The sequence below is a fragment of the Oncorhynchus nerka genome, linkage group LG8 (assembly GCF_034236695.1).
Source record: "Oncorhynchus nerka isolate Pitt River linkage group LG8, Oner_Uvic_2.0, whole genome shotgun sequence".
NCBI lineage: Eukaryota > Metazoa > Chordata > Actinopteri > Salmoniformes > Salmonidae > Oncorhynchus > Oncorhynchus nerka.
In genome coordinates, this window is record NC_088403.1 from 29,224,058 (window position 1) to 29,250,558 (window position 26,501).

The 26,501-nt window shown below is 41.0% G+C and overlaps 1 protein-coding gene and 1 long non-coding RNA gene across 7 annotated transcripts in view; one reads left to right on the forward strand and one right to left on the reverse strand.

Moving 5' to 3' along the window:
* The window catches only part of LOC115118511 (transcription factor GATA-3-like), a 17,532-nt gene extending 4,349 nt beyond the window's left edge, over positions 1-13,183 (reverse strand). The window contains exons 1-4 of one of the 5 annotated variants that reach the window (XM_065021643.1): positions 13,081-13,183; positions 4,991-5,524; positions 2,272-2,417; positions 153-278 (exon numbers count right to left, since the gene is read on the reverse strand). In XM_065021643.1, coding sequence (XP_064877715.1) covers positions 153-278; positions 2,272-2,417; positions 4,991-5,524; positions 13,081-13,168 — 894 coding nt within the window. In that variant the 5' untranslated portion in view covers positions 13,169-13,183. Of the gene's footprint in view, positions 1-152; positions 279-2,171; positions 2,213-2,271; positions 2,418-4,990; positions 5,525-6,922; positions 7,824-13,080 lie in introns of those variants that run through there. The other 4 variants (XM_065021644.1, XM_029647130.2, XM_029647129.2 and 1 more) reach the window with 4 other exon arrangements.
* On the forward strand, positions 7,826-11,842 carry LOC115118512 (uncharacterized). Of its 2 annotated transcripts, XR_003861856.2 has the most exons (4): positions 7,828-8,020; positions 9,049-9,199; positions 9,696-9,896; positions 10,947-11,842. It is a non-coding gene; the product is annotated as an uncharacterized LOC115118512 (long non-coding RNA). The 2 variants fall into 2 exon arrangements; XR_003861855.2 differs by lacking the exon at positions 10,947-11,842 and having other exon boundaries at positions 7,826-8,020; positions 9,696-10,940.
* Positions 13,184-26,501: the final 13,318 nt, after the last annotated feature.

Genomic DNA, 26,501 nt, shown 5'->3' on the forward strand with positions numbered 1-26,501 from the left:
CAAATAAGCTTTGAATGTACAGAAAAAAGGGAGGAGAGAATAAATGAAAAGAAAGAAAAATGAGGAAGAAAAGAAAGGATATGAAAGACGACACATGCTTAGATAAGTTAGTAGATATCTTACTATAATGTAAAGGCTGTTGTTTTGCTTACATTGTGCAGTTTGTAGTATAGACCGCAAGCGTTACACACTGGGTCCCCGTTTGCGTTTCTTCGCCACAGTGTTGTCGTGCTCGTTTGACAGTTTGCACATGATGTTCCTGCCCGTCTTGCTGCAGACTGGTGAAAAGGAGATTTTAAAAAATGCATATCAGTCATAAGGCCTTTTCCTAGGTCATCAAACCAAATGTTGCATTTATAATGCTATTATAATACATTACTAACATATAGCTTTCTGCAAAGTTCTGTCTATCAACTTTCTGCAACTAGTTTTAAAATAAAGACAACATTCCAAAACAGCGCTACTTTGACTCGAGGCTAAAAATAGCATCATGCGCACATGCGCATCTCAAGAGTAAATATTTACAGATTACATAAAAGCAGTGGTATGAAATGGGACCTATTAAATCTGATTAAATTCCCCCGTTAAAGCGACTAAGTGCTTAAGTAACAGTAAGATAGTGTCTGCTCCTTGTGTTTAAATATGAACCTCAACAGTTTATACAAATGAACTACAATTCGTTTTACGGTGAGAGCATGTTGGCGCACAGAATTATGTATTTTTAAAACAAATCTCCAGCCTCCCATGGGAGGAAAAATATATGTTAAATCATCAATGTGTGCATAGCAAGATCAAATGATCATTATTCTGTTGTTTTTACATAGCCAATCATGTTGAGCTGTCAAGGGGGATTCACAATTTGACATGGCTAATGAATAAAATGGACAAAATTATATGCTTGTGGATGAAGATGGTAAACTTAAATATCGCAATATAAGCTTGAATATCGCCATACCGACCACATTGCCTATTAGCCAATTACAGAAAATTGTTTTTAAAAATTGGGACGGGCTAATGCCCTGATTTTACATTAGAGATACGTTTCGACTTGCAGGGGGAGAGGACTACATTCCCATGGGTTGAAATGCCTGCCTCAGACGCCAGTTAGCTGACCGGCCTGACATTGATGTTATAATCTATAAAACCAATCGATAGACGAGATGGCCGAATAGGACACAGTACCCGTTAACACCGAATGGGCTAAACAAAAGGCACTACACTATCTTTCGGAAGGATTTCCAATTATCTACATCTGGTGGTCTAATAACCCATGTTCATGCGTGACTTAAATAATGTAATTGCTTTGCACACCAATCTTGAGTTCCATTAACGCGAAAATAAACTGCGTGTGTACTAGAAAATGGAGCTCACTGTGTCCATCTCCTCCCAGACTTCTTCTTCAGACTTCCCTCTCTCTTTTCTCTTTTCCTTTTCTTACTATTTTCCCTCAGTATTTGAACATTCTGCAGAGATTGCCTGAGTTCTGAGAAGAACAATCTAGAGTCGTGACTCCTGCGTGCCCTGGGCCGCTCCTTGCGCTGATTCGGTCCCCGGTCCCCTTCATGTTTAGACTGGGGAAGCGGGCTATGTTGTTAAAAGCGACTTATCTGCGCTGCTCAGATATCCGGCAGCTTTTTCCTGGGAAGTCGGGTTTTCACATTAGAGAGAGAAGGGGGATATAGGCTAGAGCAGAAGCTGGCTGGCTGCTAAACGAGCAGTCCACGCGAGGCGTCCCCTGCCTAGAAAGTGTTCGCTTTTATCTAACCATGCAGGGAGGTAGGGGAACTGCTCTATAGAGCTCTATAGCTTTCTGGTGTTCAAAAGTTCAGGGGGTTCCTCTCCAAATACTGCAGGGTGCATGGTAGCCCATATCTCTCATCTAAACCATATAAACGTCCAATTCTAAGTATGCCATTTACAGTATGTCAACTGCAGATATTATTTCTATGCGGGCAGTGAGGACTTGGATTGAATATTTTCGATTTGCCTCAATGCAGAATAAGAGGAATATATTTTCTCCTATTTTTGTCCCTCTAAGAAATATCAAACAGTAGGGCAATTGAAGCGGGAAAAATAATAATTGATGAAGCAAATCATTTTAAAAAATGCAAAATAATAGTAATAATAAATCTGCAGTTTGCTATTACTGTATATCTAAAAGAATTCGAGACCTGCACTTGGCGAGTCAATTTCCTGCAGCTAACACTTCTTCCTGGGTAGAGAAAGAGAGAAAGACGGAAGTGTCATCAATACAAAGTGGCAGGGACATACCAGTCGTCGCTTGGGTTTGATGAGGGGCCGATTCTGCCCGTTCATCTTGTGATAGAGTCCGCAGGCGTTACACAAATAGTGACCAGTGCCATCCCGCCTCCAGAGCGGGGTCGACGTAGCTCCACAGTTAACGCACTCTCTACCTTCTGAAAGCAGAAACGATACACAACACGGAGAGAGCGCCGAGATCAGTTCGCCCCTTTTAAACTAAACATAGCATCTCACATCTGAAACACTTGATCCCTCAGGTCAAGAGGGAGAAAGGCTGTTATAAACATCGTAGAAAATGTCATCACACAAAATAATTAATTATAATAGTAGCATAACATTCATAGTACACAGTAATAATAATACAACGTATACCAAGTATACCAGTAAACATACTACTACTACTAATACTACTACTGCTACTACTAGTACTAGTACTATTAATAATAATAATACAGTGGGGCTATAACAATGCATTGAATATTCGAAGTGCAAAAAAGCCCAGCCTCCGTTAGGCTACAACAGATATCAACATTTGACCCTGGAGTTAGTAGGTCTTTTCCAATTCATAGTGTTTCGAAAATGACCTCATACAATACGTCTGACATCATACCAACATCTGACTATCATTGAATAAAGCAGGTCTGTTATGGTCGATTACTGTCACAATGAGGTCACACATCATTTCATCAAATACATAATATATTAATACAAACTGATAGCCTATCTTTAGAAAAGGGCGTGCATAAATCTATGGACTCAATCATGTTTTTGTGATTAAAATGTGCCCTCTTCTTTCTCCCACACACACAACCTCTCATTTCACAGTGGTGTATAGTAATAATAATAATATGTTATTGTAAAACAGGCGAATTCATTCATATGTAGGCCTGTTTATTTGATTGGAATGACCACTGTCTTTCCAAACCAGCATTTGGGTTTGACTGGCACTTCTCTAGTGACACCGACAGGTGAGAGGCGCGTTAACAGTTTCATTAAGGGGGTCTCCTGATCCCCAGGCATATGTGGCCTCGCCACTGAAACTGAAACAACCGAGCAGCGCGGCAGGATTATTTGAAAGCATAGACGCGTATAGAGAGGAAGCCTTGCGCTGTGCCGTGCCTGTGTGCCTCTCCTCACCCGCACTTCCCCTTTCGACTGCAAAAATCGCTCCACTTCTTCAGAGACTTATATGCGTCACTTCTGGTTCTGCCTTGTTAGATGTGATAGACATTCCATATACCTCAGCAGACACCGAGGACGTTGTGAATCAATAGTGGTTTTATAGTGGAGCCTGGCTAACGCAGCTAAACAAATGTATCCACTACACAATAGGGCTCTGAGAAATAGGCTACTACAGGATTTTGAATTGCGCAAGGCGTGTTCCGGGGTTTATGTTTAGAAGACCACAGAGTCGACCTTTCTCCAATACTTATTTTCAACTATACATTTGCAATGTAGACACATTCTATTATATGACCTCATTAATAGATAACCTCTTTAAGATTCATTTTAGAGGATGTATCTTTACGCATATTACAGCACACACATACTTAATCCACAAATTAAAATGATTTATTTTTTGTAGTAATAAGTGAATATTATTCAGCATTGAATAAGCCTGATGATATGCATCGTCTAATCCACTGTTTTCTATATTTCTCCAAATGCTATGTGGCACTGATATTAATCTCATTACAGTTAACTGGTTTCTAGCAGAGCCTGAATAACCTTTTATTTTAATTACCCCCCACTTGCTTGGATAACATTCCGCCTCGCCAGTCGTGCCCCTCTGCCACGGAGAGTGCTCATTCGTGATTACCCCCTCTCAATGCAGCCCCGCATCCGGACTCTATCAAAGTTATTACTGGCTCTGCGTAAACAATACAACTGTCGCGTGCACCAGTCTGACAGTAATGGGATTATCTTAAACATATAAACTGGCGCGAGACAGCCATTCCGGCATGGAGGCCGCGGTCACAGATTTAGCCTCTCTCTCTTTCCCTATGTGAGACATAGAACAACTGAAAACAGATCTGGTTTAGGCACAGCTTAAAACTATTCTGAACTCATCTGATTTAAGGGTACTAAGGCTGTTTAATCGTTCACAGGACTCATTTCCTTTGCTTTGGAAAGTGGAAAATCGTTCAATCTCGTGGGCAAATGCACTTTGAATTATTTAATTTGCTTTCTATTAAAAGCAATGTGTTCTAACAAATAAGGGTGTTGATTGAATGCGATTAAAGATGTGTGTGTAGCCTAATAACATATAGAAACGTTATAACGTCCCCAATTAAAAGTGTTACTCAGTCAAATTGATGTAGTGATAGAAACCTGGACTATCTATGCAAGATTTGTTTATTATTATTTAGAATGTATTATTATTGTTATTATTATTGTTGTTGTTGCTATTATTATGCATTTGCATTATTATTACCTCCAAGTGCTTTCCTTGGCACTGCTATTGTATTTTCCCCTCAAACGAATCTTGTGCATGAGCCCCTTTGAGATACATTTGACTTTCTATGGTCCTGCAAGGGCTGGAGAAAGGCCTTGGCTGTCACTCAAAGCTACATGGCATGCCAATATCCCCAAATAAGAGTTTTTTTGTGTGAAGAACGAAAATAGGTCCTGATTCTGAAACGGGTACATTGGGATTACACCTGGATGTCATCAATGCCATATATTCTAAGGTGAAATCAAATGGTAATATAATAAAATGCACGCCTACCTGAACATGACCTTGTTTTTGGTCTTGTTTTGGAACCATAACTAGAAGATGACCCACCTATCAGGCTACTTGGTGGGAAGAGGCCTGGGCCGTATTCGGGGACATAGGATGGGTATGTGGCGATGGGGTGATGATGGTGTGCGGAGGATTGCGCTCCGATTGATGCCATGCTCCGGCTGTGAGACTCCAGTTTCATGCTCTCGGCCAGGGACACCTGGTACTTTATGCACTCTTTCTCCTCGTGTTGGCGACTGTTGCTGCTTGAGCCCGGAGTGGAGATGCCTGGGTCCGGGGACACGTCTTTCGGAGGAGTGGGGGGAAAGGTGAAGAGGTGCGGGCTGGAGTGGCCCCCGGACAGGGAGGAGGAGGACGCCGAAGGGTAGACAGAGAGACCTGCCGGGGAACCGTGGTGCAGTGAGCTCTTCTGGAAAGGACTCAGGTTCCATGGGGAAGTGCTGTGGTGCTGCATTGCTTTGCTTCCATCCAGCCACGGCAGAGAGCCATGCAGTAGAGAGGGGCGACACACCTGACTACCTGTAATAGAAAATAGGATGATAGAACGGTGTCAGTATTTTTCTCGGTGAAGATAATTACAATAAGCCTACATTCAATTAGCCTACTCTCACGATTTGATCACTTTCCCTTATGATCATTTTGTTGACTTTAAACAATATATCACATGTATGCTGGTTTAAGTTTGACATCGCCATGTAGGTCTAGGCCTGCTATGAAAATTACACAATAATATCACTTCGTGACAAATTAAAGGTGCACCTCAGTCACTGTCAATTAAAAACGTTTAGTCACACGTTCTATTGAAACAAAACATTATAAATATGACAAGGTCTTGTTTATATGAGTGAATTCAGATGTGCTTTACCAGTGGAGAAACTGAAACTACAATGACTTAGACTTTTGATTATTTCCATTAAAAAAGCCGATCATGGAAAAAAAAAATGTTTAAACATACGCTATTTTAGAAAAACCTCACTCGCGATTTAATCTTCCGGGACACAAGATTAAACTGCACACCAGGCCTACACACCTGACAACATATGCTCTGACCCAAATTGTCCCTCTTGACTCCAGTCTACCTCATTTTTTGGTCTAGCCGAAACCCAGGGCCTGAATGACTGTGTCAGAGCAGCAGTGTGAGTGGCACGCCAGTGTCAGTGCAGAGGGTTTGAACAGTGGTGTTTTAGCATAGGAAGCATCGCTACAGAAAACGGGTCATGATTCACTATTCCGTTCAGGAAGTCATGTCAATAGTTTACCTGCCATGAAATGTACACGGTTGTGTGGTGAAGTATGATAGTCTGAAATGACCAAATATATCGCATGGGGCCTTTCCAAATTCTCTCTGTAGGTCTACACATTCATTCGTTAGTTAACATATTTTAATGATATTAACCATGATACAAAAATACATGTCATATTTGACAATAGTAACGTGTTGTCCATCTGTAATTCACGTTAATTGGCTTAATTTAAACATTTGTCATTGATTTCAAATTGCTCGACTGATATTTACCACCTTCCCTTCTTACATCTGAGTTCACTGTGCTAAAATAGCACTGAACATAGAAGTACATAGAAGTAGAACAATGAAACAGAGTGGTCTTACTCACTGTTATAACACAGACCTATACTCACAACGGGAAACATATGAAACCAAAGGCACACCACACATAACAGAGGACTGCATGGTTTCATATGGCCCTCGCATTTTTTAATTAGCAGGATCCGCTGAGGCTTAAACCTATTAGACAAATACTTCGGTTCAGACATTTTAAAATGCACAACCATCTGAAGACGAATTAGTCTTATGTTAGCTCTATCTGAGTTCAAACTGACCACACCACATTGAAATAAGAGGTCGATGTCTCTAATTCAATAGTAGCCTAAAACGACGCGTAATGAAGCAGTACTTACTATGTGGAGGAGGTGGATACCTCTGGACGGCTCTGACTGAGTTCCCATAGTATGGAGATACGTGGTTGCCCTGTGAGTCGATATTAAACAGTACATCCACATCGTCGGCGAGGGGATACTGCGAGGGGTCCATGTATGAGTGGCCGAGGCCCGGGTGGTGCGAGCCGGGATGCTGTTCGTTTAGCACCGATGGGTGGTGATGGCTCATCCATCGGGGTTGGTCCGCGGATACTTCCATAGCTTTTTAGCAAACGTTCATATACACCGGAGTGAACCGATTCAAGTCAAGTAAGAAAAAAATCTGTCCGAATTCCTGCTTTGTTTAATCCACAGTTTTCTTCGTTAACTTCGTTCACCTGGAGATGAAAAATAAAAATGTATTTAAAAATGACGTTGTTCCCCCTATGCTTTTATTTTCAGTCTATTCAAATGCGATTATTTGGCAGGGATTCACATTCATGTGAATTTGCCCATATAATAAATCAAATAAAATTGTTCAAAACATACATTCAAAAAAATAATGTTTCACTTGAATGTTGTCATAAATAGGTCCAAGGTCGTATCCAGTCCCACTCAAAAGTTCCTCAACTTTTCCCTGACAAAGTTTCTATATTATAAAGCCGATTCAACAAGTTGCAGAGGTATATGTTTAGACGCAGCCTTGTTTGCAGTAGGTGGCTTAGTGCAAACTGACTAGCACCGAACTCACAGATCAAATCTCTGTTTGTGCGCAGCGGCAACCCTCTCCGCTTACTTCGCTTCCCTCTCTCTCTCTCTCGCTCTCTCTCTAGCTCTCTCACCCACTCTCTCTAGCTCTCTCTGAACTCTCTCCGTCCCAGTGTGTGTATGTCTCTCTCTCTCTCGCTCTCTCTCTGTTTTTTTTTTTTACAGTGAAGGCATTCTTTCAGGATGGCGCCAGGCAGCTCAATGCTTGCAGACAGCTGGGGCGCGACGCAACTTAAGGAGGGTCTGTCAGTGTCATCAGTGGGGGAGGGGCCTGCCCTGCTCGCCCTAATTGAATATTGTGGGCCAGGAGAGATGACCAAGAACTGCTGCAAGGATTTTTCTTTCACAGACCCTGCAAGAGTCTCACCAATAGTAAGTACATTTAATTTCATATTCAGATTATTTTTCTTGAAAGCAAATACCGGTACACAAACGCCTTCATGCCCATTATACACAATGCATTGTGCATTATAACTAAATTATAACCCATAATAAAGTCATTTTTTATAACGAAATATGGACATATAGACTGTACTAAATATGTAAATATGAACATCTTAAATGCACATCTTATTGAGACAACATTAAAAACAACACATCTATTTAAATATTTATTATTTTCTATTCTAAAGTAGACTGCTTTTTAATGCAGTATCTGAATTAATGAATCCTGCTGGCCACAATAATATTTCCGGGCTTGTCATTAAAAATATATATAAATAGAAAGAGAGAGCAAGTGAAGCCTGTTGCTCAATAACGAGGAACCAGTGGCAACCTGGCAGGTTGTGGGACGCCCATTTCCTTAAAATTGTGACAGTGCGTCCTCTCGCGGTGACAGGCGCGTTATTATAATGGCAGGCTACGACTTAACTCCCCAAATTGGGCTGATTTCCTCGCTTCACAGAGCAGGGGCGGGCGAGGACGCCAGAGCGGCTGAACTGCAGTCTGAAAACACTCCACTGCATTACTGCCTGGCTCCTCAGTTGACTTTAACAGACTGAGCGAGAGAGAGTATTTTCCCAGTGTATTAGACCTCTAGTCTCTCCCCCAACACACAGACAGACAAGCAGCAAATGCCCTGACATGTCATTATTAATTAAAAAAGACTGCATTAAATGTGACTGGATGCAGTCATTTTTTCTATAGTGTATGATCTTGAATTGACTAATTCAATAAATTCATACTGACACCATAGACCAGATCATCTAATTACTTCATATGCCAATGTCAGGTATGAATGCTGCAGTGTACTCTCGCCTTGTTCCACTTGATTGCACAGTAATAGGTGGGAGGGGTGGGCTGCCCCGTGGGGAGGTATTTTGTATCTAATTCCCAGTTTGGCTACCCCATACTCTCCGATTGGCAGCATGTCATTGTATAATAGGGGGCTGTTCTTTTAGGTGCTGCACAAAGTACTGACACAGGCAGCCTCTGCGACGCCACTGGACGTGACGTCATCTCCAGAGTAAACAGCCAGGAAATGAACCCTCTCAGCAAGCAGAGCAGAGCGCGCAGGCTGTTCTGGAGAGGAAATGCGCGCGCCCTTTTCCAGTGAGTAAAATTACAATAATTTATAAGCACAAATCTGTAACCAGGTATGCTGGGCGTTAATTACGCATTAAAAAAAGAAATCGTATAGTGAGTTGTATGCACACAGACATTACAAGGGGAGAAAAAGAAGATTATATTAATAGCCTTGCATTGGCATAAAAATCGATACCATATCATTTTCCAAAGTGCACTATCACGAATGCAAACTGACACGAAGGAAATGATACATAAAAATAAAAAAAAGTCAGGGTCTCCATGGGAGCACTTGATATTCAGAGCATGACCACAACAATAACTGCCACATCCATCTTATGCAATGAGGTAGGCCTATTTTACAGAATAGGATATGCTACATTTGTGATATTTGTAGATGGCCTTTTAGTCTTTTGGAGGTTGTGCATTTTACCACAGCCGTTCTCAGTCGGGTGCATGGAGTTAATGTGTGAGAAACAGAAATATTGCTGATTTGACAAAGCACGCTTTTATCCCTCTCCAGGATACCCAGAGAGCATGTCTCACTCAAGCGAACCTGAGACTGAACCTGGATGGAAACTGCTGTACCGCCTCACATCGAACAATCTCACCGCCATTGTCGAGCTGTCAACGGACTCGTGTAATTATCCTCTTGAAAAGTATCGCGCTCCATTATCCACCAAGTAGGCTATGCGTTATAGGTGCTCCGAGGCAACACATGACGGTAAATGTAAAAATCCTGATACTGTTTTTTTGTTTCTTGTCTGGATGCCTGGAGGCTTACAGAGTGGGACATCTCTCAAGACGTGATTTCCCAAGCTTCAGTGTCAAGAGGGAAGGAGAGTGGAATAAAAACTGGTCCCCTTTAAAAGTTGTCATTTGTAAATCCCCACCACTGTCACAGCAGAAGGGGGGGGGGCTGTGTGTGTGTGAGTGCGCGTGCGTGCGTGTCTGTGCGTGCGTGATAAAATAACCAAAACAAACCAAATAAAAAGCAGATGTCTAGTCTACTACACGGCGTCTGATTCATAAATGTTGGTGGTAGTATGATGGCTGGTAGTTTTGCCTGGTGGCGGGCACAGCAGTAGACTGGGAGATCATTTGTGAGCGATTATGTCAGGGAACACTGATTAAAATCAGAAGACATCACACATTTCACCGAGGGTGAGAATTTAAGACAGCGCCGGATTATTTCATTGTCAGAGTGAGATGAACTTTATAGATAGCACCTCTTTGTTTACTGTGTCCACATTTTGCCCCCCCCCCCCCTAGGCTAACTGTAATTATGACAAATGTATTTCCCAAGGTTGTAATTATTAGGTGGTAGTTATAGTCTTATAATAATAATACATATTATTATAATAACAACAATAATAGTAGTAATAATAGTTATAATAATCATAATAACACTACTACTAGGCCTACACTACTACTGCTACTACCACTACTACTACTAATAATAATAATAATATGCATATTGATAATACCATATAGGCTATTCAATTTATTACTATAAATTGTATCTATTACATTTTTTAATATACATTTTTGGTTGATCATATATGTGTGTCCAAACATTGAAGCATCATCATTAAAACAGGGAGATAAGCACATTCCAAAGAAAGCTTCCCTGACGCTCTTTGCACTGTAACCCAGTTTTGGGGCAGATGAAAAACAGGGAAGGCCCAGAAATGAAATTTAATTAAAGTGCCGGCATCTGGCTTAGGAGACTTTTGATGGGTTTAGATTTTACAGTTTCATTCTAATGTTGCAGGTAAAGCTGTCCAAACAGCCGCGAGGCGCGGATCCAGGGTGAACCAGAGGACACCGCCTCGGGCAGCCGGCCTCGCCCGGCACTCTCTCTACCCGCTGGAGCTACTTCACTCCAGTCACCACTGGGATACATTATTATCATCTTGATGAAGACGGAGACATTTTTTTTTTAAAGCGAAGGAGAGAGAAACGCAGTCGGACTTTCATGTGTGTGTTACAGGATAATTTAAATGTAATCAACGAACAGCTATTTATTATTATTACTATTAATAATGATAATAATAATAATAATAATAACAATGCTTTTCATATATGCTGATTTTTTTTTTTTAAATACACCGAAAACAGGCATTTTCAAATCATTCAAAACGATATCATGCATGACAAAATTTTAAACCTCGAGTTGGGGCGTGTGGCATATAGCCTATAAATATAGGCTACAGGTATAAGATGACTAATGCCACAATATTCTCTGATCTTTTCAAGAACAACGCTTCTTGTTGTACTCAATTAACTATGTGAACCAGTTCAGATTCTTAGAACCAAAACGAGGGCGTGAAATTATTCTCGGTGTGAATGAAACTTGAAAAATGAGGTGTATTTCTTAGAATGATTCAAATGAGAAACCTTTTTGGAACATTTTACCTCGAGTACAGATCATGTTTTCGGTAATGCTTTAGCTTCAGTAACAAGAAAAAGATATGAAGGTACTCTGTCAATTGAGTGAGAGAGATGCTTATCCGTGTGATCGCTGTTCACCTCCTCTCTCTTAACGGCGGCATCGCCAGGCCCACACCGCCTCCATTTGGATGCTACTGTTTTCGGTTACTCTGCTTTAAACAACATCAAATGTAGTGCTCTTATGGCGTATTTTACCAAATAAATCCATTGACAGATGTTGAATTTGTTCGCCCCTTTTTTTACATAACAAAATTGCTAATTAGCATACATATCAAACACGTCTAAATAAATCCGACAGGTAGCTAACATCATTTGAGAACTTCATAAACACACAAACAAAGAACTTCGACATATCAACATTTCAAGCCACACTCAGTGTGCTGTCCATCTCTGTCGTGGTCTGATTTGGAGATTGGAGGCAGATTGTATCCTTATTTAAAAGGTAACCCACCTCGTGATTATGTGAGTGGCCAGCCTCCCTATCTCCAAAACACAGCTGTTGGGGAAGCATTCAGCATAAATCAATAGAACGGCGCGCGATTTCCCAGCCCGTTCTGAGCTCTGTATGCAAATAACCGCTCGAGCTCTGCCCATGATAGCGCGACTGTGATGCCCTTAATTTCGTATCCTATTCATTCTATGTAACAGCTCATCTCCAAATCAAGCCATATCGACCAAAGACGTGATGGAAAAGGGGGAATGCAGCCTCAGCAAATCCAACTCCTTTCTTTTATGACCCATTGGCGAGGTAAATCAGATCAATTTCATGGGTTAAGGGATTCTGCCTGTCACCAACTCAGGTGGTAATAGATCATTAAAATCCTTCATCTCTGTATTTCGGGAGGCGCGAGGTAGGTAAAATACTCTCAGAATCTAGTGCGTTAACTGCAATAAATTCCAAAGCAATTTGGAAAGGTGAAAAACGAAAAAAGGAACGATTTGTTAAAACGATTATTGAAGACCACCTAAAGCCTATTTACAGTATGTCTATTTTTATTTTCGAACTACTTTAGACTGAATATCCCCTAACCAAACGCCTGTCACAAACGCAGCCAAACACATATAGGCTACAGTAAAAACATAAGAGAAAACAATGGCGTCGCGTGTGTCTTTTTAACCACTTTTCTGTTTGACAGACATGCAGAAAAGCTCTACACATGTTGAGAAAACGGAGCTGTTTAACCGGTCTCTGCAATTCACTAAACAAAAAGCATGTGTGCCTTTTTCCTAAAGATGCACTACAAAAACGCTATATTCGAAAATCGTTTTTAAAGTCATGGAACAAACTTGCTCATCAATTCATTTCTGGACATACGCCTGGCTGGACAGAAAACACAGAGGGAGGCTGGAAGGGACTAACTAGTATGTACCTTTAAGAGCTAGACGTTGTGTTCTTCGCTGAAGGACAGCCAGACAGACAGACTTGCTTTATAGGAATCTAAATATTTACTGACCTGTGGAATAGAGGTTCGCGGTCGTTTTTTTCTGATCGGCTGCAGATGTGAGGAAAGAGTGACATGGAGATCGAAGCGCCGATGGCATTTAGAGAGAGCGAGATGCGTAGGGGAAAAAACCGAGGCGCGCGCGCCCTCAGCCCAGAGTCACTCACTCACACACACACACACACGCACATACACTCCTACAGGCCAACCAAAGCATCTGTACATTCAGATCAGAGCTCTTCCGGGTCGGTGGAGTCTAAGGAGGAAAAACATAGTTAGTCTAACCGATTGCCCATAGACCACTATTAGGACATTTTTCCACTTTATGAGTTCAGAGAGCTGGACTGCTGTTTATGGCGCATGTAGCTGTTGTAGTATTTGGTCGGCTCGTATTTTTAGCATCGGTAACACTGTCAAAGTAGCCCATAGCTTAGCCTTGTAGCTAACTAATCATGGGATGGTATAGTGGGCGTTAGAAATCACGGAGCACGGCATGCTTTAAATTGCTTATTATTTCTATCTGTGTCTAGTATGCGTGAATTTCGAAAAATAAAAATCGTATTTGATTGCGACTCCCAGTAATCAATATTTGCGTGTCATCGACCATTTCAATATATGTGTAAAGAGGTACTCAAGTACGCGCGTCCACACACATATATACACAAACACACTTCTGAATATTCTTTTGTTAGGATCACATAGGCTCAGTAAGCCTATATTTTACTATGGCATAGGCCTATACTACTATAGGCATCGTCACCAATGGATATTAGGATTATGGTATTCATGATGAAGCTAATGGACATTGTTTCTTTTAAAATATTCAGAAATAAAGTACCTTCGTTCATCTATTCATTTCGATCTTCTAACACTGATATTTAACACATTTTCTAAAATAAAGTTGCAGAAGTGCACATCCATAATATTTGGTAGCCTACTGAATTTCCCCATTAAATGTGTCAAATGGGGTAAAAAAAATGTAATTCAGGCCTATAGATGTACAGTATCTTAATAATCTAATTTAAACTATTAATAAAAGGTCTACATATTTTTTGTGAAAACTAAAAAACGGCATAGGCTATCCACCAACATACACCCACATATCTGCTTACACAGATACCATGTTTGAAATAGACACCAAATAAAACTGATCCATCTTCCGTCTACCTCCTCTAAAATAGAGAGAATGAAGAAAGAGAGAGAAAGTAAAGAGAGAGCGAGAGCGAGAAAGAGAGAGAAAGAGAGAGAGCGCGAGACAATTCTGCTGATGCTGGAGGCTTGATCTCTCACGTTGCGACTTGACTCTGAAGGAAAATGTAAACTGATCACACCAAAATCTATCTTTGGAGAAGAAATTCAATTAAGGTAATAAATTAAAGATAATTGGCACAAGCGTCGATGTATAAACTTACGGAAGCAACCAGCCAAAAATGAGTCTTCTAAAACAATGAATAATTCAATGTTTTCAGGGCAACAAGAGCTTTCATTTATAGAATTAGTATGTCAATATTTTAATAGAATTACAAAATAACACATCCAGATGTAAATGATTTAATATGCTTGCATTGTACGTAAATAAAGTGCTTATTAAAAAATAAATGGCTTCAAATGTCAATATAAAGGTGTTGGTAATTATGTTTCGATGATAAATGATGTCTTCGATATAGTAAAAACAAAGGTCAAATCGCTGTATATTCCGTAGATGATTATGACTTATTGTAAGTGCAATACAAATATTATTAACGTTTGAAGAAATAACATCTCTGAAGAATTAATTAGCTTCATTCATTGTAGGGATATAATTAAATGTGACAGGAAAAAATGAATCCCCCTTTCTCCTATCAACCATTTGCAAACAGAACAGAAATATGTGACACGCAAAATAAATTAAGCCTTCTAAATTAAGCATCCATGATCATGTTTGTGGGGTGTTTCTCCTAAACGAAAAGACAACCGATTTTCTGAGGCACACAGCTTCACGAGGCTCCATTTTGATTCTGGGGACATTGTTGGTCCAGTGATGTCTGTGAGCGCGAGCACGGCCAAGTCCAAAGTCACTCTCCTCTTCTCTCCCGCGTGCACTCTAGTAATGGCATGAAATCGGGTGATTAATGTTGAATTTGACGTGAGCTCCTGCGTGACAGCGTGTGCTGACAACAGCTGAGCGTAAACCTTCCGGTATAATGCAAGTAGGGTACACATTCGTGTTTTTGCGCATTGTTTATTTATTTATGCCCCTTTTTGGTATTTATAACGATGAATCTTATCAGCAGATAGAATGAGGGATTATGATATCATGTTCATAACCCGATTAATGTTGGCAGCATAGAACAAGCTGGCCTGTTTAAACACTGGCAGCCTACATGTCGTCCAAGTTAATTGTTTGGGTACCTTTTTAGCTAGATTTTCATTTGCGCGTTGCCACTGGAATGTATCATGCTTTTGCAATCAACTATTACATTTAGTGATTATATATGCACATATTGGTCTTATCTGCATTGGGCTACACATCGCATTGTTGTGTTATTGTCGTTGTTGAACCTACACATAATAGCATTTATGTATAGCCTACTAAACCCAGATAAGGCTAATGTCCATACCTGATCAGTCTAAATAGATACACTCAAAGCTATCCCAATTAAAGGCACCTTGTAACTTAAGGTTTCAGCCAACCATAGCCAATTGCTGCTTATGTGTAAATGTCAAGGGTGACCTTAATGTGAGACAAAACGCCTCCTAAATCCATAGGCCACGGTGTTTCATGCATTTCCTTGTTTATTTTCTCAATGTGTTTTATTATTCTCCTCCTGTGCGCCTTCCAAATGTAAACCAGTGTTGTTGTTTTTTTTAATATACGGCGGATTCTTCTTCCCTGCGATTTTATTTTAAAATATTAGGCCGAGGTGGGGAGAATTATAAACGACTCCTCTCTTATCTGCTCCCTTCACGTATCCAGGATCACAGAAGCTGATTAAGAAAGAAGTCACAGCCAACGCCGGATTCATAATGATTTGGAATAATGAATCCTTATCTCTCCTCTGCAGATTACCAGCCTTTCAGCTCGCCATGTTTTGTTACATTGGATAATTTATTGCATCTAATACATCACAATGAATCTGATGAGGGAAAGTGATGGCCAATGTTAGGAGAAGGACTGCTTTTTTATCCCGGGGCAATGAAATGCCTTTACGATTTTTAATTGGTAAAATATAAGGGAGATCTGATAAAAACAAATAGAACTGCAGAGGTATAATCTTGCCTCCTAGTGTTCCAGCGCCACTCTGCAGCATAATTAGTGTGTCAATTTCAACCTGGAATTAACAGCATCGACCTGCCATCGCTGCTCTAGCCAGTGGAGCCAGCGAGATCCTAATTTTGCATGATTTATTTTTCACCAAGAAGAGATAATTAATCATAAACAGTGAAAACAGTGCAGTAAAGTGGAGATAACAAAATATTTGCATCTAAAAAGATTCGATGAAGCTAATTTGTTTTCACACAGCCCCCCGCCCTCTCTCTCACGAATCTCCCCCACAACCACCTCCCTCCCTCCACCTCTCCATCTAACCACCTCCGAGAGATTTTTAATTTTCTATGATTAATCCTAGGCGAAATATCATTCATCATTATAAGTTGGAAAACGGGGCATGTAGCAGGGTGTAAACATTGAATATGTTGGGACTGTAATTGCTGGATGGGGATTATCTTGGGCACGGTGGTGTCATTGTTCTTGGGTAGTATGCCACCCTATTGAAATTATGACGGTGGGGGGGGGGGCATGGGCAAAGTTGGCTGTACACAGTGTATAGGACTAGCTATAGTAGCTAGCAGCTAGCTATAGGAAGCACACATTTAACTTGTGTTTTCTAATAAGAATATGATGGTAGCCTAATACGTAACTATAATAATGAAAACTAGCAATTGACCGTGGTTTGGGTTATCTTTGTTGAATTCAAATAATAATAATAATCATGTGAAAGAAATTTGTTTTGTAGCCATTTGGCACTTTGCCCGCATCGGATATCTGGATGGTGCATGTTTTAACGGGAACGCTCACTGCCTTGCCAGGACACATTTGCATCATATTTGCAGCTGTAATTAGCTGATGAGCATCTCTCTCTCTCTCTCTCTCCCTCTCTCTCTCTCTCTCTCTCTCTCTCTCTCTCTCTCTCTCTCTCTCTCCCTGTCTCTCTCATTTAATTTATATTCTCATTACGCGTTTGTATTTTTCCGGGCCTCTGAATGTCTCTCTGATCCCTCATTTTCTAATGTCCTGGCAAAGCCCCCCAGATGTTTATCAGTCTTATATTCAGACAGGCCGCCATCTCAAACAAACCCACCCGCCATAGGGGATAGATGGGCAGCCTGACACTCAAGCAGACAGGCAGACACCCGGGCCCTGGCTAATAACGCGGCAGTAATCCTGCATGGATCTACCCAGGCCAAATCGAAGGGCTGCAACGGTGAGGTGTTTGGGGACAAAGCGAACAAAATTAAGCGTATTATTGCATAGAACGCTATGGGAAATCACCTCACGCATTGTGTGAGAAAATTGTATTTTAAATGTTGTGTTTGTTTTGAAATAAGAAGGGTGTTGTGAATGAAAGAGATGAACAGAGATGAGAAAGAGGGAGGCGAGGTGGGTACATAATATAGATGGGTGGATTAGTTAATGAGATTGAGGACAGGGGAGTTGGAGACAAACAGCCTGTTAGGAGGAATCTTCCCGCGAGGGAACGAGCACAATGCAAAACGGCCCTTTATCTGCAGGGGAATGTACTCATCCTTTAATAAGGGCTCGTTTATTAAAAGCCAGTCGCTTAACCTCCTCGCGCAAAATGGCTTTTCATTCTGAGCATCCTTCCCATCCCGAACCCCCACATTGACGCCGCCGGATCCTCCTGCTCCAATACAGAGAGAGCCACATATCTTGATGTAGATCACCTGTGTATTGTAACAACCAAAACAATGCGTTATAGGGTTTCGCTGGGCCCCAGTTCCTCTATGATATACCAATATTTATCCACAGGGTGATAAGGAAACGCAAGGATAGCAAGACAACCTCGGGATTCCTCTGCCTCAGGAGCCTTTGTCTATACCATCTCAACGATTACAAATATTTCCATCCCGTTTCCTATTTATTCTTCCGTTCTCCCCTTTTAAAAACTTCTCCTTTGCTTAATTGTGGGAGATTCGTTTAAGCGTTATTACGGGGCTACCTACGCCGCTTAGTCAATGGCTGTTTGTGTGGTTCTGAGGAGGCTGAAAGAGAAGACAGAGGGAGAGAGAGGGAGAAAAAAGAATGAATGAAAGACTGACTTTTTCCCCTCACAATCCATGGAACAAATAGCTAACATTTAACGTTTACACCCTGCATGGCGACTCACTGGCGCTCCAGGGCCGAGCGAGCCAGGCTAAAGTGTCCCGAAAGCCTTTGGAGGGTGTAAGTCCCCAGCTATCGGGTTCTCCAGATCCCCCGCGCGCACACGGCTTCGGTTTCAGGCCGGACTTGTCCGCGTTCTGCTTTGCTGCCGCGCGCCTTTAAATGACTGTCAAATAGGAAAATATCAAATAGCATGAGGTCAAGCCAATTTGGGAACGTTTTTTTTCTTCAGCCCCCCCTCGCTCTGCTTATCACTCTGCCCTCATTCTTACTGGCTGGGTAATGTGTGCATGGCACGGTGGAATGCGGGTAGTCGAACAGTAGGCTTGGGAGGAGAGCATTCACTCAGTGTGCTAGACTCATAACCTTTCCATTTGTGAATATGAGCCATGCAGAAGAAGAACAAGCTGTTATGTCCCCCATTTCAGGTAAAGGTGAGCGGCATCATTGGTAAATATAACTACTCGCGATGTATCTGATATTCGATATATCGAAATGGAGAACCGGTATAAGAGCATTATATCTCTCATTATCTTAACTACTTAGGCTACACATTGAATTTGGAAATGTACACATGTGATTAGGATCTACATTGCTCTGTCCACAATAGCCTTCTGGAGAAGCATTGCATGACGCACTAGAATACAACATGATGAACAACCCCTTTAATCTGGAGAGAAATGTGTCTAATCTAAAATATCCATTGCATTTAATCTGGGTAATTGAATACATCCATCGCCTTAAATCGACCACCATTAAATGCTCTAAGAAAAGGGAATCGTTTTTAAACCTAAAGTTCCTCTTCTTTAGCCTATTGGTTTATTAAAACACCAATTCATTATCAAGCTCCTAAAAATATAAAATGGTCGGTGGCACCTTTGCCTGTCTAAATATATGCTGCTTTTCATAACACAATTTTGTAATAGAAAAAAAGAGTGAGATTTGTGAGTTGGTTTTTGATTGACACTGTCCCCGGGATCATGTTTAATCCCTGCTTCACTCTAGCCTTTTCATAACTCATTTCTCTCCGCGAGATGGGGACTCAGATGGTTACCAGGGCGACGGCGATAGCGGCTAAGCCATTTCCATGTCTGTGAGGGAGGCCACTATTCCGCATGCATAGCCCATTTGCAACAGAGGTCGTCACAAAGTCATCCACAACCCAACGCACATTTATGATGACACTTTCTTCCCCCCACGTCTCCCTTTCTCTCTTCAGAGGGGAACCGGTGCACGCGCGCACCAACATCAGCATCTGATGAAGTCCCCGAGAAGGGTGAAGATGAACTGGCCTTTCTGATCAAAGCACCCTCTAATGCTCGAGGCTGGCCCCGCATAGGTTATGCACCTACCTCCCCCTCCGCCCCTCCCAATACCGCTGCAGAGAGAAATTCCTTCACCTTCAATCAAAAATACTGCATAGAGTGTGCGCGCACACACACACCCGCAGTCGGTATTTTGACATTTTAAATCGACTTTCTACTTCCCCTCTGGAATTATGCACTCTGCAGGATTCTGGGGTTACTGCTGAAATAGAACAAGCTATAGGCTCCAGCGAGTGCTGCGGTGTCATGCAGGAGAGCATGATAATGCGCGCTATCCGTCTCGCAGGGAAGTTTTTACGCATCGTGTAGCCTAATGTTGCAGGCGATGATTAAATCGATGTATTTATTTATCGATGTAATCAGCAGACAGAAGTCCAATGGGAATCTCGCCAAGCTCCAATGCTGTAAAGGCTGAACAGGGGCGCCACAGTTCATCTTGTTCCCCTCTTCTCTCTTCCCAATCAACTCATCATATCACCTGCCTGCTAGTTCACCTGGCCTTCCTCTTAGCTGACACCATCCCTGAATGGACACGCACTGATGTAGCCTCCCCCCAAACTCTTATAAGAGAAAATGTAACAGTTTTATATGATAGCATCACTATTCTATGTCAAGTGCACGCTTTGGAGAAATCAGTGGCCAACCTGAAAAAGTGAAGATAACTCACATATACATAAAGACCATTAACACCCAAAAGCGCATTTATGATCTGTTCAAATGAAGAAAACAAACGTTATTGTAAATAATTCAGCTTTGAGCGAATAAACTACGAGGACATGTTCATATGCCCTTGGTTAAATAGTAATGGGTTAATAAAGTATCTCTCTCCTGCACATTCTGCACACAAGAAAGTTTGCATGTCGCCTATGAGGGAGCTTATATTAAACCACACACATCCGGCAGCTTTTATTGGATATGCAAACATTCCTTAACTAGCAAATATTGTAATTGCAGATGGTGCTTTAGGCTGGGTATAAAAAAACGCTAAATAATTAAATGCATTTAAAATAGATATTCCAAATGCAACTGCCCCGGTTTCACATCACTTCTAATTGCTTTTGAAAGCCTGTCTTTAAAACAATTGGTGAAGTGGAAGTACACAGACGATACGCCCAAGTGTGGCTTACAGTACCACTCCACACTGCGGATAAAACACAAACTGACGGAATATTTTAAATAACTGTTGTTGAACAATTTTGTGGTGCACATTTTTTGCGATCTCTAAAAAGCAAAGAAGCTTTAGATAAGTGAAAAGCAGACCTACGTTGTAAGTGTATCAACATTGACATTTTCAGACATAAAAATCAATCAATCAAATCTTCACATAGATCAGATAGATTAAAGACAGATTCATCCCTGTTGGATGTAGTTTCTGTTTTTATTAGGCTATCCAATAGATCCAAACTACTTATTTCTTATTACAGTAGGGTAGTGTGCAAATATTGGATTCCTACAGGGGGCGTGTTGTTGTCTAAATATGCTACAGAATGTTATACAGACGTGATGGAAATGGCATGTAAACTAATTAGTCATATTTGTGAATGTGTCTGCGTATTAGCTTTGTGTAGAAATGTTGAGCTACAACTACAGGTTACCAACGGATAATGGCTTCTGCTACTGAAATAGACCATTGTCCCTCTAAATAAAATACCAATACTGTCTCATCTGAATTTAGTAAAACAATCAAAAAGTCAAGAGTGCAGTAAGAGAATTAACGACATTTATCGACAAAGCAAAGTCATATCCAGTTTATCTATCTGGCCCAAATAAAAGTATATCATTTCAATAAAAAGGCAATAAAATTATGTTCAAGTATTATATTTTAATTTACCTATGGGCTTTTTAAGTGCAATAATTCTGTAAAGTATGTTACGTAGGCTTATTAGACATTTCAATCGGTTTCAGAAATGCCATGCCAGTTGTAGAGTAATAAGATTTCATAACTAGAAATATTCCGTGAGATTGAATTTAGGGCTATTTAAAACATCATTATACATTCAAAACGTCCTTCTGATATTTTCACAGAACAAACCGTATTTCATGATTCATGGGATAGGGCAAGACAGCCATAGCCTTTCAGTCATATTCTTCAAAACTCAAGGGGTATATTTCAGTGAATAAAAAAATCAGAGGAATGAGAGAGGTATCAACTCAAAGAGAAGATATTCTATTATTGAATATTGACTCAAGAGGTCTACTCATTACCACATTGCTCTGCTCTTATCTTCTCTAATTTCAAGCAGAATTGCCTTGTATTTCTTCCAATGAAAACAACAGGTGTTCGATAAAACAGAATATTCACTTTTTTTTGTCCGAGGCTGGGACAGGATGAGAAGTGAACTTTAAACCCGAGCCAGCATCATATAGCTCTGTAGTTAGAGTTGAGGATTAAGTCTGCCTTTAGGTGGGACTGCTAACCCAAACTGCTGCTGTCAACGTGGCCAGATATAGGACCTGAATGGCATACTGATCTGTTCTTTAAAATAAAGGCCTATAACCACAACCACTATCACTACTTTTACTATTACTACGACTTCTGCTGTCATTATTGCAATCGGAATACTGTAAGAGCGTAGGTGAGAGGAGGGACAGGTAAAGTGCCTGTAAAAATGTACCCGATACTACATGAGAGAGACTACATCTAACACGATAACATTCTCTGTTGGTGCTTACCTCATCCACTACCTCATCCTATGATTTCCACCAGCACAGCATTCACCACCACACCTTGCAATGAGGGAGACTAACACTTTTATGAGAGGGATGAAAGCCTGATATCTTAGTGAGAGGAGACCTGGGAACCAGAGAAAGTGAACAAGAGAGAGAGAGAGGGGACAGATTAAGACTGGAACAATGTAGATATATCCCCCAAAACCTTATTCCTTCTCTTAACCAGAAATGTCCATTTTCTGTTCTAACTTTATGGTGTAGTTTCCACTCATATAAAATACCAGGAACAAACTGTGATACGAAAGCCTGATAAAGTGTTTCTTTAAATCTGCTAAAACACCATCATTGATGATGAGAAGCCCTGCAAGGGCCCTTGGTTCCGAGTGCCAGTGCTGTGCCTTAATCACCTACTGTACCCAACTCATGTGGAAAACATTTCTAATCACTCCTCTTACGTACAAGGCCAAACTGCTACCTTCTGTCTGGACCGGTCAAAGTGGTCCCTTTGAAATAACCAAACAAACATCAGAAAAATAAAAGGCAACAATTCTCCTTTGATTTCTGTTATCCTATTGCAAAAATCTCACAGCTTTCAGGCCTGGTTTTGTCCGAATCTCTTTGTGATTACGTAATAACCAGTATAACAGAGGGGCATTAGAACCACATGTGAATGGGGTATGGACAGGGGTTACAATGGGGACATGATGTCATGCCATGGGGGTGATGTTACTGTGCTAAAATCATGAATGGAGAACGACTGAACAACAGACACATATAAAGCACATACTGTGCATCAAAACAGCAACAAAAAGAACAGAAAGTCTGCCTGTCCTTTCTCAGGTGTAGAAGTAAGGCACCTTCCCCAAACGAATACCATTTCTCTTTTCAAAGTTGGATAAACAAGAAACCCTACAGACATCCACCACTTGAATGGCACTCAACCTACTTACCAGATGCAGATTCATTTAGATTTGAACCCCTGAATGCTTTACTGCATCATTTATAAGTAAGGCAAATATAAAAAGTGTTTCTGTCTAACGTATCAAATTGTCACTCAGCACAGCCCAAGTGAAGATATGCTAAAAGGTTTTTCTGTGTGTCTCGGATAGACTGGGAGATACAGAGCAGATGATGTTCTATTAGCTGTTCATGGAGACTTCATTGTGAGATGAACGTTAGCAATGTTCAATTGGCGCAGGACGGAACAGATTTCATTGTGTTGAGAAATACCAATGCAACGACAGTGTCATTTCTACAGAGCAGAGTGGGTTGAGATGGGGGGTTGTGTGCTCGCATGTCTGGTGAGAGGAGAGGAGGGTCAGTCTGTTCTGGGTTTCAACACAAAATCTAAATAATAGTAATTTGAGTAAATATGTTTCAAATATGTTTTTACTATCTATTATTTATTACAATAAATAATACAAATAGGAAGAAAATAAATAAATATATATTTTATATATTTCTGTTTACCAGCTCAAAAACTTCACACACAGACACATGTACACACGCTAAAATAGGAACCTATCAAAGATCTAAAATAGGAACCTATCAAAGATCTAAAATAGAAACCTATCAAAGATCTAAAATAGGAACCTATCAAAGATCTAAAATAGGAACCTATCAAAGATCTAAAATAGGAACCTATCAAAGATCTAAAATAGGAACCTATCAAATATCTAAAATAGGAACCTATCAAAGATCTAAAATAGGAACCTATCAAAGATCTATAATAGGAACCTATCAAAGATCTAAAATAGGAACCTATCAAATATCTAAATTAGAATCCCATCAAAGATCTAAAATAGGAACCTATCAAATATCTAAAATAGAAACCTATCAAAGATCTAAAATAAGAACCTATCAAAGATCTAAAATAGCAACATGTGAAAGGCACAAAGTAAACACACAAGCAAATGTAATATGACAAACATACAGGAATATAAGACGAGCACAAGCAGGTGTGTGATGTGACATGTGTGTGGGTACAGGTGTTACAGGTGATACAGATGACAGAGGTGACAAGTATAAGTGTGTGTGTGTGGGGGGGTGACAGGTGTGTGTTATAGAGCACGTCTGGATAGCCTATCACAGTGTACTGTGAGGTCTGATAGCAGGACTGGTGGTGCGAGGGGTCCCATGGGCACGGCTGGGACCGTCTGCTCCAGAGTTGGATACAGCTATAGATCACCTACAAGATCAACCCCTCAAGCTTAGTGCTACATCACCCGTAGTTGTTATGACACCACCATGACACAATGCCTTACAAACTTAAATACACTTGAAGACGGAAGTTGGCATACACCTTAGCCAAATACATTTAAACTCAGTTTTTCACCATTCCTGACATGTAATCCTAGTAAAAATCCTGGTCTTAGGTCAGTTAGGATCACACCTTCATTTTAAGAATGTGAAATGTCAGAATTATAGTAGAGAGAATGATTTATTTCAGCTTTTATTTCTTTCATCACATTCCCAGTGGGTCAGAATTTGACATACACTCAATTAGTATTTGGTAGCATTACCTTTAAATTGTTTAACTTGGGTCAAACGTTTCAGGTAGCCTTCCACAAGCGTCCCACAATAAGTTGGGTGAATTTTGGCCCATTCCTCCTGACAGAGCAGGTGTAACTGAGTCAGGTTTGTAGGCTTTTTTTATGGCAGTTTTGGAGCAGTGGCTTCTTCCTTGTTGAGCGGCCTTTCAGGTTATGTTGATATAGGACTCATTTTACTGTGAATATAGATACTTTTGTACCTGTTTTCTCCATCATCTTCACAAGGTCCTTTGCCGTTGTTCTGGGATTGATTTGCACTTTTCACACCAAAGTACATTCATCTCTAGGAGACAGAACGCTTCGCCTTCCTGAGCGGTATGACGGCTGCGTGGTCCCATGGTGTTAATACTAGCATACTATTGTTTGTACAGATGAATGTGGTACCTTCAGGCGTTTGGAAATTGCTTACAAGAATGAACAGGACTTGTAGAGGTTTACAATTTATTTTCTGAGGTCTTGGCTGATTTATTTGGATTTTCCCATGATGTCAAGCAAAGAGGCACAGAGTTTGAAGGTAGGCCTTGAAATACATCCACAGGTACACCTCCAATTGACTCAAATGATGTCAATTAGCCTATCAGAAGCTTCTAAAGCCATGACATCATTTTCTGGAATTTTCCAAGCTGTTTAAAGGCACAGTCAACTTAGTGTATGTAAATTTCTGAAACACTGGAATTGTGATACAGTGAATTATAAGTGAAATAATCTGTCTGTATACAATTGTTGGAAAAATTACTTGTGTCATGCACAAAGTAGATGTCCTAACCGACTTGCCACAACTATAGTTTGTTCAGAAGAAATGTGTGGAGTGGTTGAAAAACAAGTTTTAATGATTCCAACCTAAGTGTATGTAGGCTTCCGACTTCAACTGTATATGAGATCAAATTGACAACGGTTAAAACACATTTGGCACTTTATCGTTAGCAATTTGTGAAAATACATTTTTCTACAATTGCAGTGGATGTAACAAACGATGTCATGACATCATATGATTGTGGTAGTCAAAACTTAAGTCGGCTCTTGTATGTGCAGCATCCCCTGTGTGGTTGCTGAGTAACCACAGGTGATTGACAGGTCAGGTACAGTCGGAGCCCTTGTCCCAGAGATGTGATGGACAGCTGCCGTAGCCGTAGCGCTGACTCCCGGTGACCCCTCAAGTGACGGGTTGGCTCAGATGACTGGTCGGCTCTTTTTATGTCTTATCTGAGCGACGTCGTCCTGCCAGACCACCTTTACCCCTCCCCCCCCCCCCTCTTCCTCCCCCTCCTTACCCCTCCCTCATGTCCTGTCAGCTTTCCAACAGGCGCTCCCAGATAACGGTCCGTCCAGCATGGGGGGCAGGGGGGTCGGCCTGTTCAGGAAGCAACTCAGTGACCCTTTGGGACCAGAGGTTAGAGGTCAGGCTGGGTGGCAGAGCAGGGCAGTCTGGGCCGGTGGAGGTGGTGGAGGACATCAATAGAGGAGTTGTTCTGAAGTGTAAAAAAGGGAAAGGCTAGTCTCACT